At 35.2% G+C, this 17,092-nt stretch overlaps 1 protein-coding gene across 1 annotated transcript; it reads left to right on the forward strand.

Annotated features, from left to right (window-relative positions):
* The first annotated feature begins 794 nt into the window (after positions 1-794).
* Positions 795-16,679, forward strand: LOC128228718 (uncharacterized). Its single transcript, XM_052940191.1, has 9 exons — positions 795-896; positions 7,588-7,766; positions 8,664-8,772; positions 12,988-13,116; positions 13,452-13,624; positions 14,036-14,165; positions 15,201-15,353; positions 15,812-15,961; positions 16,250-16,679. Exons 1-9 carry the CDS (start codon positions 854-856, stop codon positions 16,327-16,329), a joined length of 1,146 nt encoding a protein of 381 aa, XP_052796151.1. The 5' UTR covers positions 795-853; the 3' UTR covers positions 16,330-16,679.
* The last annotated feature ends 413 nt before the right edge of the window (positions 16,680-17,092 follow it).

The raw sequence follows: 17,092 nt of genomic DNA on the forward strand, positions 1-17,092 counted from the left end.
TAACTAAGTGCTCGTGTATAATTTCTAACTAAGTGCTCGTGTATAATTTGTAACTAAGCGCTCGTGTATAATTTGTAACTAAGTGCTCGTGTATAATTTCTAACTAAGTGCTCGTGTATAATTTGTAACTAAGCGCTCGTGTATAATTTCTTACTAAGTGCTCGTGTATAATTTCTAACTATGTGCTCGTGTATAATTTCTAACTAAGTGCTCGTGTATAATTTCTTACTATGTGCTCGTGTATAATTTCTATCTTAGTGCTCGTGTATAATTTCTAACTAAGTGTTCGTGTATAATTTCTAACTAATTATAAGTGCTCATGTATAATTTCTAACTAAGTGCTCGTGTATAATTTCTAACTAATTATAAGTGCTCGTGTATAATTTCTAACTAAGTGCTCGTGTATTATTTCTAACTTTGTGCTCGTGTATAATTTCTAACTAAGTGCTCTTGTATAATTTCTATCTAATGAGGGTACAATGGCACTGTCGCTACCCAAAACATTTAACAAAAATGATTAACATGCAAACTGTATGGACAGGTCATCTGTTAAATCTAGATGGAAATGTTTGTGTATAATACTTACAAAGGTCCTAAAAACCACGCTGATGTAGTTCTCTGTTATTTTCGGGGTTTTGTTTCCTTATTATTCTTGTACACTTACACTTACCGCAGGCTACGCACATGTAGATGTTCTGCAGGGTATTAAGAATCATATCTGATTTTCTGAAAATCTCATGATAAGGACAAAAAAGGTATTTTTGAAAACAATGTTATCGTATCAATTGTCCGACGTGCGTTTAAACATTCACTGTAGCTGAACTTTTCAAAACATCTACACATGTAATTCAAAATGAAATCATTAGTGCAGTTTATAGGGATATTCAGCGTCTACTGTAAGTAAATGACTTAACGAATAAGATAATTATGTGAAACAATATGTCATATGTCATAAATATATTGTATAAACATCAATCAATATTGTACACGATCTCGTAGTACGCAAGCAATTTTGCAGTGAAGCATATTTTTTTTGTATCATTTCAAATATTTTCGCAGGTATAATTTAAATGGATAGATGGAAAGTAATTCGTTTAAGGGATTCTAACAATCCCATAAAAAAGAAAACGATTTTGACAAAAAAGCAAAAAACGTTCGATGCGCAATTATTTCAGCTATTTTGTTTTCCATGCGTTACATATGCAATTAAATGCAATCGTGTTCGTTATTTTTGTATTTTTTTACCTGTAAGTCTAAGTTCGGAAGGGGTTTTAAATGCCTTCACCCCACCCACTTCCTCCCTCACACACACTCTAAGAGGTTATACTATCGCTTACGATTTTAATGGCTGGTCATAATGAATTTTCTGAAATTCTCATGATAAGGACAAATAAGGTATTTTCGAAAAATCATTATCAGATACAACTGAGCTCTGATGGGATAAACGGATCATACATAAGACACTAGTAAAGTAAACAGACCGTTAATGGTCACTTGTAGCGTAAACAGACCGTACAAAAGTCACTGTTACCTTAAAAAGACCGTAAAAAATAATGTTAGCGTAAGCAGACAGTACAAAAGTTAATGTTAGCGTAAGCAGACAGAACAAAAGTTAATGTTAGCGTAAAAAAGGCCGTTCAAAAGTTAATGTTAGCGTAAACAGACCGGACAAAAGTGAATGTAAGCGTAAACAGACCGGACAAAAGTTAATGTAAGCGTAAACAGACCGGACAAAAGTCATTGTAAGCGTAAACAGACCGACCAAAAGTTAATGTTAGCGTAAGCAGACAGAACAAAAGTTAATATAAGCGAAAACAGACCGGACAAAAATCATTGCAAGCGTAAACAGACCGGACAAAAGTCATTGTAAGCGTAAACAGACCGGACAAAAGTCATTGAAAGAGTAAACAGACCGTACAAAAGTTAATGTTAGCGTAAGCAGACAGAACAAAAGTTAATGTAAGCGTAAACAGACCGGACAAAAGTTAATGTTAGCGTAAGCAGACAGAACAAAAGTTAATGTAAGCGTAAGCAGACAGAACAAAAGTCATTGTAAGCGTAAACAGACCGGACAAAAGTTAATGTTAGCGTAAGCAGACAGAACAAAAGTTAATGTAAGCGTAAGCAGACAGAACAAAAGTTAATGTAAGCGTAAACAGACCGGACAAAAGTTAACGTTAGCGTAAGCAGACAGAACAAAAGTTAATGTAAGCGTAAGCAGACAGAACAAAGGTTAATGTAAGCGTAAACAGACAGAACAAAAGTTAATGTTAGCGTAACAGACCGGACAAAAGTTAATGTAAGCGTAAACAGACCGGACAAAAGTTAATGTAAGCGTAAACAGACCGGACAAAAGTTAATGTTAGCGTAAGCAGACAGAACAAAAGTTAATGTAAGCGTAAACTGACCGGACAAAAGTTAATGTTAGCGTAAACAGACCGGACAAAAGTTAATGTTAGCGTAAGCAGACCGGACAAAAGTTAATGTAAGTATTAACAGACAGAACAAAAGTTAATGTAAGCGTAAGCAGACAGAACAAAAGTTAATGTAAGCATAAACAGACGGGACAAAAGTTAATGTTAGCGTAAGCAGACAGAACAAAAGTTAATGTAATCGTAAACAGACCGGACAAAAGTTAATGTTAGCGTAAACAGACCGGACAATAGTTAATGTAAGCGTAAGCAGACAGAACAAAAGTTAATGTAGGCATAAACAGACCGGACAAAAGTTAATGTTAGCGTAAGCAGACAGAACAAAAGTTAATGTAAGCGTAAGCAGACAGAACAAAAGTTAATGTAAGCGTAAACAGACCGGACAAAAGTTAATGTTAGCGTAAACAGACAGAACAAAAGTTAATGTTAGCGTAAACAGACAGAACAAAAGTTAATGTTAGCGTAAACAGACAGAACAAAAGTTAATGTTAGCGTAAACAGACAGAACAAAAGTTAATGTTAGCGTAAACAGACCGGACAAAAGTTAATGTTAGCGTAAACAGACCGGACAAAAGTTAATGTAAGCGTAAGCAGACAGAACAAAAGTTAATGTAAGCGTAAACAGACCGGACAAAAGTTAATGTTAGCGTAAGCAGACAGAACAAAAGTCATTGTAAGCGTAAACAGACCGGGCAAAAGTCATTGTTAGCCTAAACATATCGTACAATAAGTCATTGTTAGCGTAAATTGACCGGACAAAAGTCATTGTTAGCTTAAACAGACCGGACAAAAGTCATTGTAAGCGTAAAGAGACTGGACAAAAGTCATTGTTAGCCTAACCATATCGTACAATAAGTCAATGTAAGCGTAAACAGACCGGACAAAAGTCATTGTAAGCGTAAACATACCGGACAAAAGTCATTGTTAGCCTTAACATATCGTACAATAAGTCAATGTTAGCTTAAACAGACCGGACAAAAGTCATTGTAAGCGTAAACAGACCGGACAAAAGTCATTGTTAGCCTTAACATATCGTACAATAAGTCAATGTTAGCGTAAACAGACCGGACAAAAGTCATTGTTAGCCTAAACAGACCGGACAAAAGTCATTGTTAGCCTAAACATATCGTACAATAAGTCAATGTTAGTGTAAACAGACCGTACAAAAGTCAATGATAGTGTAAATAGAACGTACAAAAGTTAATGTTAGCCTAAACAGACCGTACAGAAGTCATTGTACGCACAGATAGAACGTAAAATGAAAGTCACCATTAGCGTAAACAATCTCTGTTAAAGAAGATGAATGAAAACAAGTCTCTGTAAGAGACGACTGATTATCAACAAGCCTCTGTGAGAGACAACCGGCTGAAAACAAGTCTCTGTTAGAGACGACAAATTATAAACAAGTCTCTGTTAGCGAAGACAGACCGAAAACAAGTCTCTGTTACGAGGTGACATACTGTAAACAAGTATCTGTGAGAGACGACATACTGTAAACAAGTCCATGTTAGAAAAGACAGACTGTTAGCAACTCTCTTTTTTTGAGACGACATACTGTAAACAAGTTTCTGTTAGAGACGACAAACTGTAAACAAGACCCTGTTAGAGACGACAGACTGTAAACAAGTTTCTGTTAGAGACGACAAACTGTAAACAAGACCCTGTTAGAGACGACAGACTGTAAACAAGTCCCTGTTAGAGAAGACAGACTGTTAACAATTCTCTGTTAGAGACGACATACTGTAAACAAGTCGCTGTTAGAGACGACATATTATAAACAAATCTCTGTTAGAGACGACATACTGTAAACAAGTCCCTGTTAGAGAAGACAGACTATGAAAAAGTCTCTGTTCGAGAAGATAAACTGCAATTAAGTCACTGTTATTGTTAGAAGGCCTGCCAGATTATAAACTAAAATTCTCTGTTAGAGACGACAGACTTAAACAAGTCTCTGTTAGAGACAACATACTATTAACAAGTCCCCGTTAGAGAAGACAGACTATGAACAAGTCTCTGTTCGAGAAGACAAACTGAAATTAAGTCACTGTTATTGTTAGAAGGCCGGACAGATTATAAACTAAAATTCTTTGTTAGAAACGACAGACTTAAACACGTACTGTTAACAAGTCCCTGTTAGAGTAGACAGATTATGAACAAGTCTCTGTTCGAGAAGAAAAACTGCAATTAAGTCACTGTTATTGTTAAAGGCCGGATAAAAGACAGTTTCAAGGACATTTCATGAGATAAACAACCAAACTGATAACAAACGCATGTGCCCGTAAAACTAATATTTTTCATTTTTTGCGAACGACTCGTTTTATCTTAAAGCAATGTGGACAGAATGTAAATATGCGCTGCTTTGTTTTGTTTGCATTTAGCGATTTGATCAACACGGTTAGTTATAACTGCCAACGTAAGCTTTTATATCTGAACGTTTAGGTCATTTACATTTTGTATGTAGGGAAGCCAAAATATTTAAACGTTTGACAAAGTCATTTTTAATAAGTAACAAAGTCTTTTAAGGGCTAACTTTTCATCATTGGCTGCACATGTTTTGGGGTACATTTTGAGCAAATCTTACGAAGGTATATTCTGTCGGAGATTTTTTTTTTAATTCCCAATTTTATTTGGCCAAAAGAGTTATTCGACATATTGAAAATGACTTCGTGTCAAAATGTTCCAGACTATCCAACTAAATATTGCCTGTGGATCGTTTCATTGACGATATATTTTGAAATGAAAATTGAAAAAGGTATTTAATATAAATAGTGGAAATTACTGCCACAATACATCGTTGCTTAGATAGTGCCGTACATATTGGAACCTGAGAATAAGTCTTGTCTTGTTATAATACCTTCGCATAAACATGTAAAAGCGTTTATTTTAAATTGTACATAAAGAACGGTTATCCACAAAACGTACCATGCACAAATGTAAACTGCATAGTAAGAAGAATTATATGACTTAGCGGTTCATCCCTTTTTAGGCAGCAATGGAACCATATGTACGGAAACTATTGAATAGTTCAAGTTACAGACTATTCCAAATTGAAAACGATAAGGCAAAAGAACACTTCTGTTGACGTAATGGTTAAGATCTGCCGTATAAATTATTAAAGATAGTTTACGGAATGGGGAACTTAACGAACGGTATACGGTATGTGAAACTTGAGGAACGATATATGGTATGTGAAACTACTAACGTTATACGGTATATGCAACTGTGTGGACGGTATATGGTATGTTAAACTTTAAGGATAGAAAACAGGTGATATTTACGGACAAAACATGATATGTGAAATATGACCGACTGTTTACGGGATATGAAAATATACGGACGGTATACGGTATTTGAAACATGACGAATGATACGTGGAAACTACGAAATATGGAATGCGAAGCTTTTATGACGATATACGGTGTGTGCAAGTTTACCGACAATACATGGTATGTGCATCTTTACGGCCGGTATCCGGTTTGTGGAACTTTGCGGACGACACATGGTATATGAAACCTTACGGACGGTATATAGTATGGCATTACACACGGTATACGGTATGACATTACACACGGTATACGGTATGGCATTACACACGGTATACGGTATGACATTACACACGGTATACGGTATGACAATACACACGGTATATGGTATGACATTACAAACGGTATACGGTTTGACATTAAACACGGTATATGGTATGACATTACACACGGTATACGGTATGTCATTACACACGGTATATGGTATGGCATTACACACGGTATACGATATGACATTACACACGGTATATGGTATGACATTACACACGGTATATGGTATGGCATTACACACGGTATACGGTATGACATTACACACGGTATACGGTATGACATTACACACGGTATACGGTATGACATTACACACGGTATATGGTATGACATTACACACGGTATACGGTATGACATTACACACGGTATACTGAGTATGACATTACACACGGTATACTGAGTATGACATTACACACGGTATATGGTATGGCATTACACACGGTATACGATATGACATTACACACGGTATATGGTATGACATTACACACGGTATATGGTATGGCATTACACACGGTATACGGTATGACATTACACACGGTATACGGTATGACATTACACACGGTATATGGTATGACATTACACACGGTATACGGTATGACATTACACACGGTATACTGAGTATGACATTACACACGGTATACGGTATGACATTACACACGGTATATGGTATGGCATTACACACGGTATGACATTACACACGGTATACGGTATGACATTACACACGGTATACGGTATGACATTACACACGGTATATGGTATGGCATTACACACGGTATATGGTATGGCATTACACACGGTATAAGGTATGACATTACACATAGTATATGGTATGGCATTACACACGGTATACTGAGTATGACATTACACACGGTATACGGTATGACATTACACACGGTATACGGTATGGCATTACACACGGTGTATGGTATGGCATTACACACGGTATATGGTATGGCATTACACACGGTATACTGAGTATGACATTACACACGGTATACGGTATGACATTACACACGGTATATGGTATGGCATTACACACGGTATACTGAGTAACCTTCAGGACTATGTACGGTCAAACTATTGTGATTGTTTTGTGCAAACCTTCATATGATAAACGGTCTGATTTTACAGACGAAAACGACTAAATAAAGGAAGAAATAATGTTAGAATTTACAGACAATGAGACCCAATTGCATAGGACGATGTAAGGCTATTAACAGAAGATAGCAAAAAATGGCGGATACCACCATGACACTGCCTGAGATTTCTTTAGGAGGCAAATTGTGCGCAATAGGAATTATATAGTGCCAAAGACGTTGTTATCTTCAACTGAATAAACGTGACAAAATTGATATTGTTTCGATACCGAAACAAATGTTGTGCGGATCTTGTGTACCCGGTCAACGCAATATGTAGCTTGTTCTTCCTCTTTTATTTGATCCCTGTTTGTCTTCACATCAATATACGAATCTTCATTAGATCCGGTCAACGCTAATGAAGTTAACATGGTTTTAGGGCCTACATGTTATACTTCTATATATACGTTATATACAATTTGATTTCAGATCAGGCAATATTGGGTGCGGATCTTGAATACATTCGGTCAACGCTGACTCAGCACTTTTCCGATACACGGCACCATATTGCTAATCCAGCCTACAAAAGTCAAGCTCGTCTTTTCATCTACGACGAATTCCAGAAAGGTGGACTGAATACGACGTACCACAATTTCATCTATCTTGGGGTACTTAGAATTTCAAGGTTATGAATGATATATCGTGACTGTTCTCTGCCCAAAACCACCAAGTGAATTTCGGTTGAAGTACAACGTACATGGCCTGTCAGTCAACTTTACACATCAAAGAAAAAAAAGACAACGTCTGCAGCCATCAGCGCGATGCTGTTCTTTTTTATGTGTCGCGTCAAACTAATTTTTGGCTAGAAAATGCTGGCATTGGTTTTATTTATTCGGTCAATTAAATTGTAGTTTTAAACTATATGCGCAAGAACAACGCGATGACAATCAAAAATCTTTGAACAGTTAAAACTGACTGTCCGAAGCAACCGTTCAGGCGTATCAATTTGACTGTCTCTTTGGTGAAAAATGGTATTGCGATCGAGCGTTTAGCTTAGTTTATATGCAAACAGCATTAATGATAATAAATCCCATTGTTGTCTTAATGGTATATATAATTGAGCTGACAGTCAGTTGCTTATAGTTTTGTTTTAATACTTAATGATAAAGAGAAGCCAAGAATAAAAACAGAAACAAGAATGTACTTCATTACACCTCGAATACAGTTTGAAAGAAAACAAAAGTAAAAAAAACACGATTGTTCTTTGAGCATCAATCATATATCACACGTATGTTACGCAATTTTAGGACAAATCGGCAGCGAAAATAGCACAAGTCTAGTTAGCATACTACAAACGCAGAATTATTTCACTGTAATGATTATTATATTATATTTATATTGTTCACTGGTATCCGGTGTAATATGATGTAAACGTTGCAGAAATCATTACTGACAGTTGTCTTAAAGTGCGCCCTATTTGTGGCGATGAGTTCTTCCGGTACGTACATTTATGTCGTATTATACAAACACTCAAATGACGTTTACTTTATTTGTGATTACTTCAGGTTTCCTATACGAATGTAATAGGTGTGCTTAGAGGCGAACGGTTTGGAACGTTTGAGGATGAAATTGTCGGTGTTGGAGCGCACTATGACACCGTAAATATCACAAAAGGTGAGGGTATAGAATAGAGAAACCATAACACAATTGAATATCAAATATTCCTTCATTTTCCTGCGTAACAAATATTGATTTTGAGAGTCTGCTTACAGAAAGATGCAAACTTTTAGCCCTTCTGGGTAAAGCGTAACATCGTATGGTGTCTTTCAGAACTTATGGTGTCTCTATTATTTGTATACCGCGTATCAAGATGGTGTGGATACAACACCACTACTTACACATGTTAACCATAGTTGCTGTGTTATTTACTATCAGTTGTTGGCACAATTCCTTGATATGCAGTTTTAAAAATATGGCGATAACCACTTGCACAACCATATTCCCGTGTGACGGTAAGATAACAGTGTTCCTAATGTACAATTAAGATTTCATAGAACACTTACCTTGCCCCAATGTCACACAAATATCTTAGTCACTTTACAATCTCAATCCCAACTCATTTACCACTTTCAAGCATCACATTATTCAAAATCTTACGTAGTCAACGCATCTTCTTACAGATGAATTGCATAAAGATATTTGGTAAATTATCCAAATACAAATAATTTCCGATCACCAAAAATGTACAAATTTAACTGTGTTGTCCGGATCATTTTTTTAAGATGTTGAGCAATAATGTTTAATAATACAATAAGAAATAGACAACACTCTTATGAACACATTGATGTTTTATGAGGATAAATTAGCTGAGATTAAAATTGAGAAACAGTATAAGTATCTACGTGATAGTGGTCCCTAAATTATGGTTGCATAGAGGTGACATACATGTTATATTTTTTATCGTTCAAACCACTAACGTATCTCGTTAATATAGGATCTGACACGAGTTGTCATTTAATACAAGATTTTATTAAACGAGTTCATGAAATTTGTTAGTAAGCGAGCCTCTGGCGAGCTTACTAACAACTTTCATGGACGAGTTTAATAAAAATCTTGTATAAAATGACAACGAGTTTCAGATCTTTTTTTTATCACATGCTTAAAACGGTGTTTTTATTACCAATTTAGTTCCACGTTCCACTTTCTAAACCCATTGTTTGACAGCCAAAATACACTGAGTGGAATGTCAACGATGCGCCATATAAATAGTTCCAAATGAAAATGACAATAACAGCTTGCAGTTACCAAGTTTTAATTCTGATAAAGCGCTGAACAAGTCACAAGTATAGAAATGTGTAGTAAAATATCCAACAACATGAATAACGAACAATTTTAACCATTAAAACACAATAAGTACACAATTTGCTGACGTCACACTGAGAGTACATGCTTTACGCGGTTTATGTGACCTACATCGGTCTGTCAAGTTTTACTATGTGCACGTATTTAAAAGTTATTCGCTGTCGCTTTCTACGATGATTTTGAAGCGTTTTCTAAGTGAACATGGAGTTTCACAACATGCAGCTGATTACGACGAAGCCTTACTCTGCACTGCATGGATGTTGAGGTTGAAAAAGTTCCATCAAGAATGTTTTCAGAGAACAAGCTGTTCTAACCGTCTTGAGACTAACGTGTAATGAGAAACCAGTGCTGCGGAATTCGTATATGTGTTTTGGTAACCGACAGCTTATTAAACTGGCAAGCAAATTTTATGGCATTGGTCGCATATTGCCTGTTAAGATGGAGATGTTTGAAATGTTCTCGTGTTGTTTGTCACTAATGTGGCTGCATTTGTTGACTGACTGGATATTTCTGTGACTAGTAATCTGCATTATCTGGTTGGCGGAACATTGTTATCAGAAAGATTTCGAACAAGATGCTTTCTGGCACTATGATTCGTTAGCCATTTGTCTCCCGGAAGTCCTTCCGCTTCATTATTGAGGTAAGTATTTGTTGGCGTTTAAACCATTTTGTTTACAAACAATGCGGAGGGATATCTAGGTCGCGTGTGATTAGTCTAGCCAATAGAAATGTCTGATATGTTATCTTACACATGTGTAAGATAAAAATATTCGTAATGGGTATATTACACGGAAAACAAGGGTAAGCATGTGATAAAAATGCATTAGTATATCGTCAAAACGTTTAAAGTCGTTTTAACGTGATATAAAATAGCACGCATATCACAACTTTTGCACAGTACTGAATACTGCCGAACAACTCATTACGTTCAACTGTAAATAACGCTAGTATTTAATCGGTCTTATACATATACTTAACAAATAATAAACTACAGTAATATTTAGTACGACAGAAATCGAAGGAATTTGGGCATACGTTTTAGTTTCTTACATAAGCAATGCAATAATCTAAAAACAGCGTATACAGTGAATGTAATTTAATTCGACGTATGACAATTTTTCGCGATAGTGCGTCCAGAAACACATCTATGTATGAGGCCGTCTCATAAATTGCTCACAAAAAGCCAAACTTTCTATATGACTTAATTTTCAGATGAAGACAATTCCATAACCGCTTATTGAAATTTGTAAACATAATAAGTTTAAAAACAACAACAACAGTGATACACTTCTTGTGAAGGGCATATGATAACATAATAAGTGTAAAATCTAAAACTTAATATTATTCTTTGATAAACTCTATATTGAGTCCCCTGTTCTAGTTTTAGAATGATAAGGTAAATAAATCTTATACAAATCTAAAAGCATCCAATTTAGATCTGCCACTCGAGTTTAAGGAAAGATCAATTGAATATCAAATCTTTATGATAAACGTGATATTTTTAATTTCAAAATAATTAATTACCCTTATTTAAATGAAGATGTTCCTAGTTCACCACCGTATGGTGTTTTATTGCACAGTTGATAAGATTCGCTAGAATATGCACAGATGTATAAAATTTCAGCTCTAGCAGTAATCTTGTGACGGAAATATATTGATATTGTGACGGAAAAACTTCTTAAACAAAGTTTCAGATATCATTAATTAAGGAAAACTTTTTCGAAATTTGTTAATGGTCATTATAATATTATATCAAAGTACAATAGTAGTCTTAAATGGCTGATTGCTAGTAGTATTGCACATCCAGATATTTATGGTGATGATTTAAAGACAATTCGTTCAATTAAAATGTTTTCAGCAGCTATTTGGAAAGATAGACTCAATGATTTGCTTTGGCTCTTATTATTAACGTGGATATAACGGCAATACCTTGCAGAGTACTTGCATTCTTGTTTTTGATGATGATTTTTTCATACAAGATATATGGTTGAATATGGCGTCCTTACAAAAATAAACTGTCAGTGCTTTGATTCTATGTAAACAACATATAAATTCGTGTTATCTTTTAAACCGTTTTTGGCTTGCTAGAAATGTTCTAGCGTTCGACGTCTCTTTTTAAAAAACCCCAAAAAACTTAGTTAATCTTTTGGAAGAAAAGTTTATGAACTGTATGTCGTTTTATTTTTAATAATGTTTTCTTTGTTTGTTCCCAGTTTTAGAACATTGATTCTTTTCGTTATGAAACTCTTTGATCACACAGTTTTAAACCTTTTATTTGCTTAGGCAGACTGTGTGTAATGCTCGTAGTTTCAAACAACAAATGCATCGTATGTTTGAAAAGTTTTTGCATTAGGTACTCTGAATTGTATTCCTTCGTCTAAAGATAGAGTTAGGATCCTGAATCATTGAAGTACTTGGGGTCCACATATTAGTTTACTATTATTTGTTTTATTATAAAGTTTCCTCAAGTTAATGCATACCTAATAAAATTTACCTTTTATGTTTATACTTTATTCAGGATTTTTAAGGTAAGAGTGAGGTTGTGCACACAAACGTGTTCAAACCCCCATTAATTTACATTTTACTGACCGTTTCAAGGCGATACCTAACAATCCTTGAAAAATACACCTAGTTTTTTATATATATTTTGTGTTGTTGTTCCATGTTTTTTGTTTGTGATTGTTTGTTTTTGTGTTCTATGTCTTTGGCGTTTACCCTGTGCCATTAAATGGTGTTTATGTTTAAACATTTGGCTACTGAGCTTGTTTCTGTAGTTTTTCATATACAAATTAGAATAATAATACCACAGAAAAAGGTTTTCAATAGTACCATATACTAACATCTAAGCCAAAAATGCAAAAATCAAATGGTGAACTTGTAATATGTGTTGATTGTAGGTGACTCCGAATTTGTGTTTAGTATTACTATATTTTAAATGCACATGACTGTCTTTAGGGTCTCCAGGCAACACGTTTAGCGAACCCAACATAATGGGAAAAAACAAAATGTATTTTTCTTATTTAAAAGGGGTTGACGATAATGGGTCTGGTGTAACGGCAATGTTGGAGTCTCTCAGACAAATCGCTGCGGGCAACAAAGGTGGCAAACGCCGCAAGAATACCATCATCTTTATGGCATTCGACCACGAGGAATATGGTAAATGCCTGATATAATCTTAGTTATTACTAAATAATGAATATTTCATTACTTCCAGGTGATTTGTAAATACTTCAAAAAATGAGAACCTAGTTACGAATTATATCCACGAGTATCTAAACTCAAGTACCATTGGACTTTTGTTAACTTTAGATCTGTAACGTACCATAACTTTAGATTTCAAAACTTTGGCGGTGACCAATTACTGCGTTTTGTGAGACCTTTTCTACGCTCGCTTTGTGTGGGTTACCAAAATGTATCACTGTATGTATAATTTACGCACATCTATATATAAGTCATTTGTAAGTGTGTTTTATTTTCTTTAATTTCCACAGGACTCATCGGCAGCAAGTTTGCAATTGAACAATGGTTACTGCCCTGGCTTACCCAGAACTATGGACAGCAAGTGGAGTCACTAAAGCCAAACGGAATTATCATTCTTGATACAGTCATGAACTACAACTCTTCTGCAAAATCACAGATTATCCCCCCGGAGGCTGTGAAGACTGTGAGACTTTATATGTCATTATTATTAGAATTACATGTTCCGAAAAGTATGTAACTGTAAATGAGCTTCTAATTATATCAACTTTATGTAAGGGTGAAAAGCTAGAGAAAGAACAGTCCGAGACACGTTTTTCGCTGATAGTATGGACAGTTTGAGGCTTTTCACATGCTTAAAACATGTAAACAACAAAGACCAAAGCATGGTTTTCATGGCGCTATTGTCAGCTCATTGGACACTGTCACGCCATTGGACACTGAAATGTTTAAACACATTTTAACTGAGAAATCTCCGGACCAAAAGCTTACACCTGTTGGAAGTAATTTGATATGAAAGACTATACATGCGTTTTCAAGAATGTCACTTAGATTTCTTACGATAAAAGTAGTGACTAAAGTCTGTGATCCCTTTTAGTTTCAGGATTATTTTCCAGAAACTGTGTCGAGTATCGCCTCAGACAACTTTCAAGGAGATTTTCTAGCAACTATATTCAGGCAAAATCTTGATGGATTTCTTGCGTCTACTTTCAACAGCGAGTGGCTTGGTAAGTACAGCAGTGTAGCATTTGAAACCAAGAGTTGAATAACCACGCGCAACCCATTCCGCTAATTCATCGGAGTGGTAGGGAAGGGGTCAGTCGTGGGTTTTGCGACGATGTTGTTATAGGTATGTATTATATTCAAAGCCGAACACCCTTTCTGTATTATAAAAGGCCTCGAAATTTGTAGCAAAAACAAGTAATTTTAAAACGGGGCTTTTACGCGTTTGAATGGAATTGAATGATATTTGGCGACATTGAAATATGTAAAGAAAATAGTTATTTTCTATCCAAACTACCTTATTGTACCTAACATTTCCCAAATTCAATAATAAGACATTTAAATTGCAGTGATTTAATCCTTTTTTATCTTAAAATATTTGGCATTTTAGCATGTACGTATACATGTGTAAGGAATAATAATCTACGTAGAAATTATTTCATTTTTAAAAAAAATACATTTGGTGAGGTGGAATTTGCATTTTAATCCGCTTTCGAAAATTGGAGTTTTTATCGGTTTTAATACATTTTAAGTTTACAGTAAGGCTTAAATAAAATGCTTCTTTAATGTTACGCTACCAAGGTTTAAATATATGCTCGATAAATACATTATATAGGATAACTTTAATTGTAGATATTTACAAACACGTCAGTAATTGAGACCGTCTGTTTTTCGTAGCCTGGTGTCGTTTGCGTCGTTAGGTTCGTCGGCGTTGTGCAAACTCTTTAGCGTTGGCCTTACTCCCCAAACAGTATTAGAACGTAATAGAAATAAAACGTGGTACATATACTACCAAAGACATGTGCACAAGTATAGTAAGGCCAATAACTCTAGCTAATAATTGAATTATTTCCCTTTTCCACTGAAAATAAAACAGACGAAGGCATTCGTAACGCAGTGACCTAGTTTTGAGTGTCATCTTGTGTAAAGTAATGATGTATTCTTGTCATTCACCCGCCACTATTTCTTATGCGCCATACCAAGAAGTCAATTTATGAAAAACAAACGTTTTTCTGACGTATTTCTTTCAATGTCCATAGGTGAGCCCCAACCTGAATTCGAAATAGAGAAGTTTGGATTTCCCTACCAGGATGTGAATGAAGACACGTGGAACGTATTTGCCAACCTCTTCCGCAGTGATCACGTCAACTTCTGGGAAACAAACATACCAGCTATCTTCATCACGGACTCTGGTAAGTCTTTTTTTCTTCATGTTCTTATTCCTTTAAATCCCGCATGAAAATCAGAAAGTGATAGTTGTGTAAAACAACGAAGGTGATGGTGGACTTCTTGTCTGAGTTGTCTTAAATAGTAGTTTCTTAATTAAGCTATGATCAGTGAGTCACGAAACAAGGTCATAGGAGCTCGTAGTAGGTGCTAATAATGGCTTTTCTTCTTTATTGAACTATGATCGGGTTTGCATACGGTGCCTGAACAGCCTTACATTTACCAGGCAAATATGTGTCGCTTCCATAGAAAAAATGTCTATAAAGCAAGTGTAACATTTAAGACCGACAATGTTAAGATACTTGTTCGGCGTGAATGCGTGCCAAAATGCAAGGTCAAGTTAAAGCGCATAGTTTTGTTAAATCTCAGCAACGTGCATAAAAATGCGATGACATTAAACTACACCCTTCTTTATTTGATTCAGCTGATTTTCGCGGTCAGATGCAGCAGTGCTACCACAATGCCTGTGACAACTTGGCCAACATACTCACCGATAACAATGTCCGATTCCTCGGCAAAACTGCGGATACCATTGCCGCGACTCTGAACAAACTGTCCGAGGCGTACAATCAAAGTAAGACACCCATAAATCCTATTAGGTACTTTTAGTGTTAACTATACGTTTATGCAAATGTAAAGTTTTTGTTGAGTGTTACAACTTCATTAACTAACTATCTTAAAACAAGTTAATGTCGCAAATCTTGATGAACTATCCAATGCTTACAATTGATGTATGACAAACAATATTCTTTTTATTGTATGGCAGGGCTAGTTTAAACAAATGAATTTAAAACTGTAGCTACATTACAAAACTGTATTATATTCAAATTGTTTCGAAATGCTTGTTGTTTGATTATTTCAGACACGAGTGCAGCATCCACTGTTGGTGACTTCATTTTTACTTTCTTGTTTTCGATTGGACTTAATATGCTGATGCTTTGAATGAAACTGAAAGTGTATGTGCGAAAACAATGTGTTTCTGTTACATTTGTCACATGATGAATATACGACCGGTACGACGATCAGAACTTTCTTCACAATCTAGCTCAATTTCGTATCTATTTCATTTAATAAATATGTATTGGTTTTCTTTATTGAATTGATACAGAAACAATCAAGTTAATCTTGCATTTAATAAAGATAATCAAATGATCACAAAACGAAATACTCGGGTTAGGTATCATTTCGAGGTTTTGGCGTTTGGCAACTGTAGTTGAGAACCTATAAACAGTGTAAAGGATTATGAGTGAAATAGGAAAGGATAAGTCATTTTGAATGCAATTTTCAGCTAAACAAAGAATAGAAATATTCGGGAATGTTTCCTTTAGCGTGTCATTAATTGAATCAACGTTAATATTAAAGGCATAATTACATAATTCAAACACTTTATATCTATTTATAGCGATTATCATCTACATCAATCTTAACAAATGAGTCAGTTTTAATTGACAACAAGAAATTGTTATGAAGTGTTAATATAAAGTTCTTGACATTGTTATCCACATTTTTGAATTTATTTGCTTTGAATTTTCATTTAAAAGTGTTTACACTTTGAGTTTGATTTTCTGGCTATTTAGACGTCCTCAATTATTCTCTTCAGAATTGGGCTCCACACAAATTCATACACCCTACTCTGTTCTATTCAAACTAATTTTGTTTGTCCTTACTCTTTGACCTTTTTAACTACCCCTAGCTCACAAACATG

This window comes from Mya arenaria, chromosome 1 (assembly GCF_026914265.1).
Source record: "Mya arenaria isolate MELC-2E11 chromosome 1, ASM2691426v1".
Lineage (NCBI taxonomy): Eukaryota > Metazoa > Mollusca > Bivalvia > Myida > Myidae > Mya > Mya arenaria.

Coding starts and splice junctions, on each gene's coding strand:
- LOC128228718 (XM_052940191.1), top strand. CDS start 854: ATGAAATCATTAGTGCAGTTTATAGGGATATTCAGCGTCTACT. Junction 897..7,587: donor AGGGATATTCAGCGTCTACT/GTAAGTAAATGA, acceptor ATTTGATTTCAG/ATCAGGCAATATTGGGTGCG. Junction 15,354..15,811: donor TATCTTCATCACGGACTCTG/GTAAGTCTTTTT, acceptor TATTTGATTCAG/CTGATTTTCGCGGTCAGATG.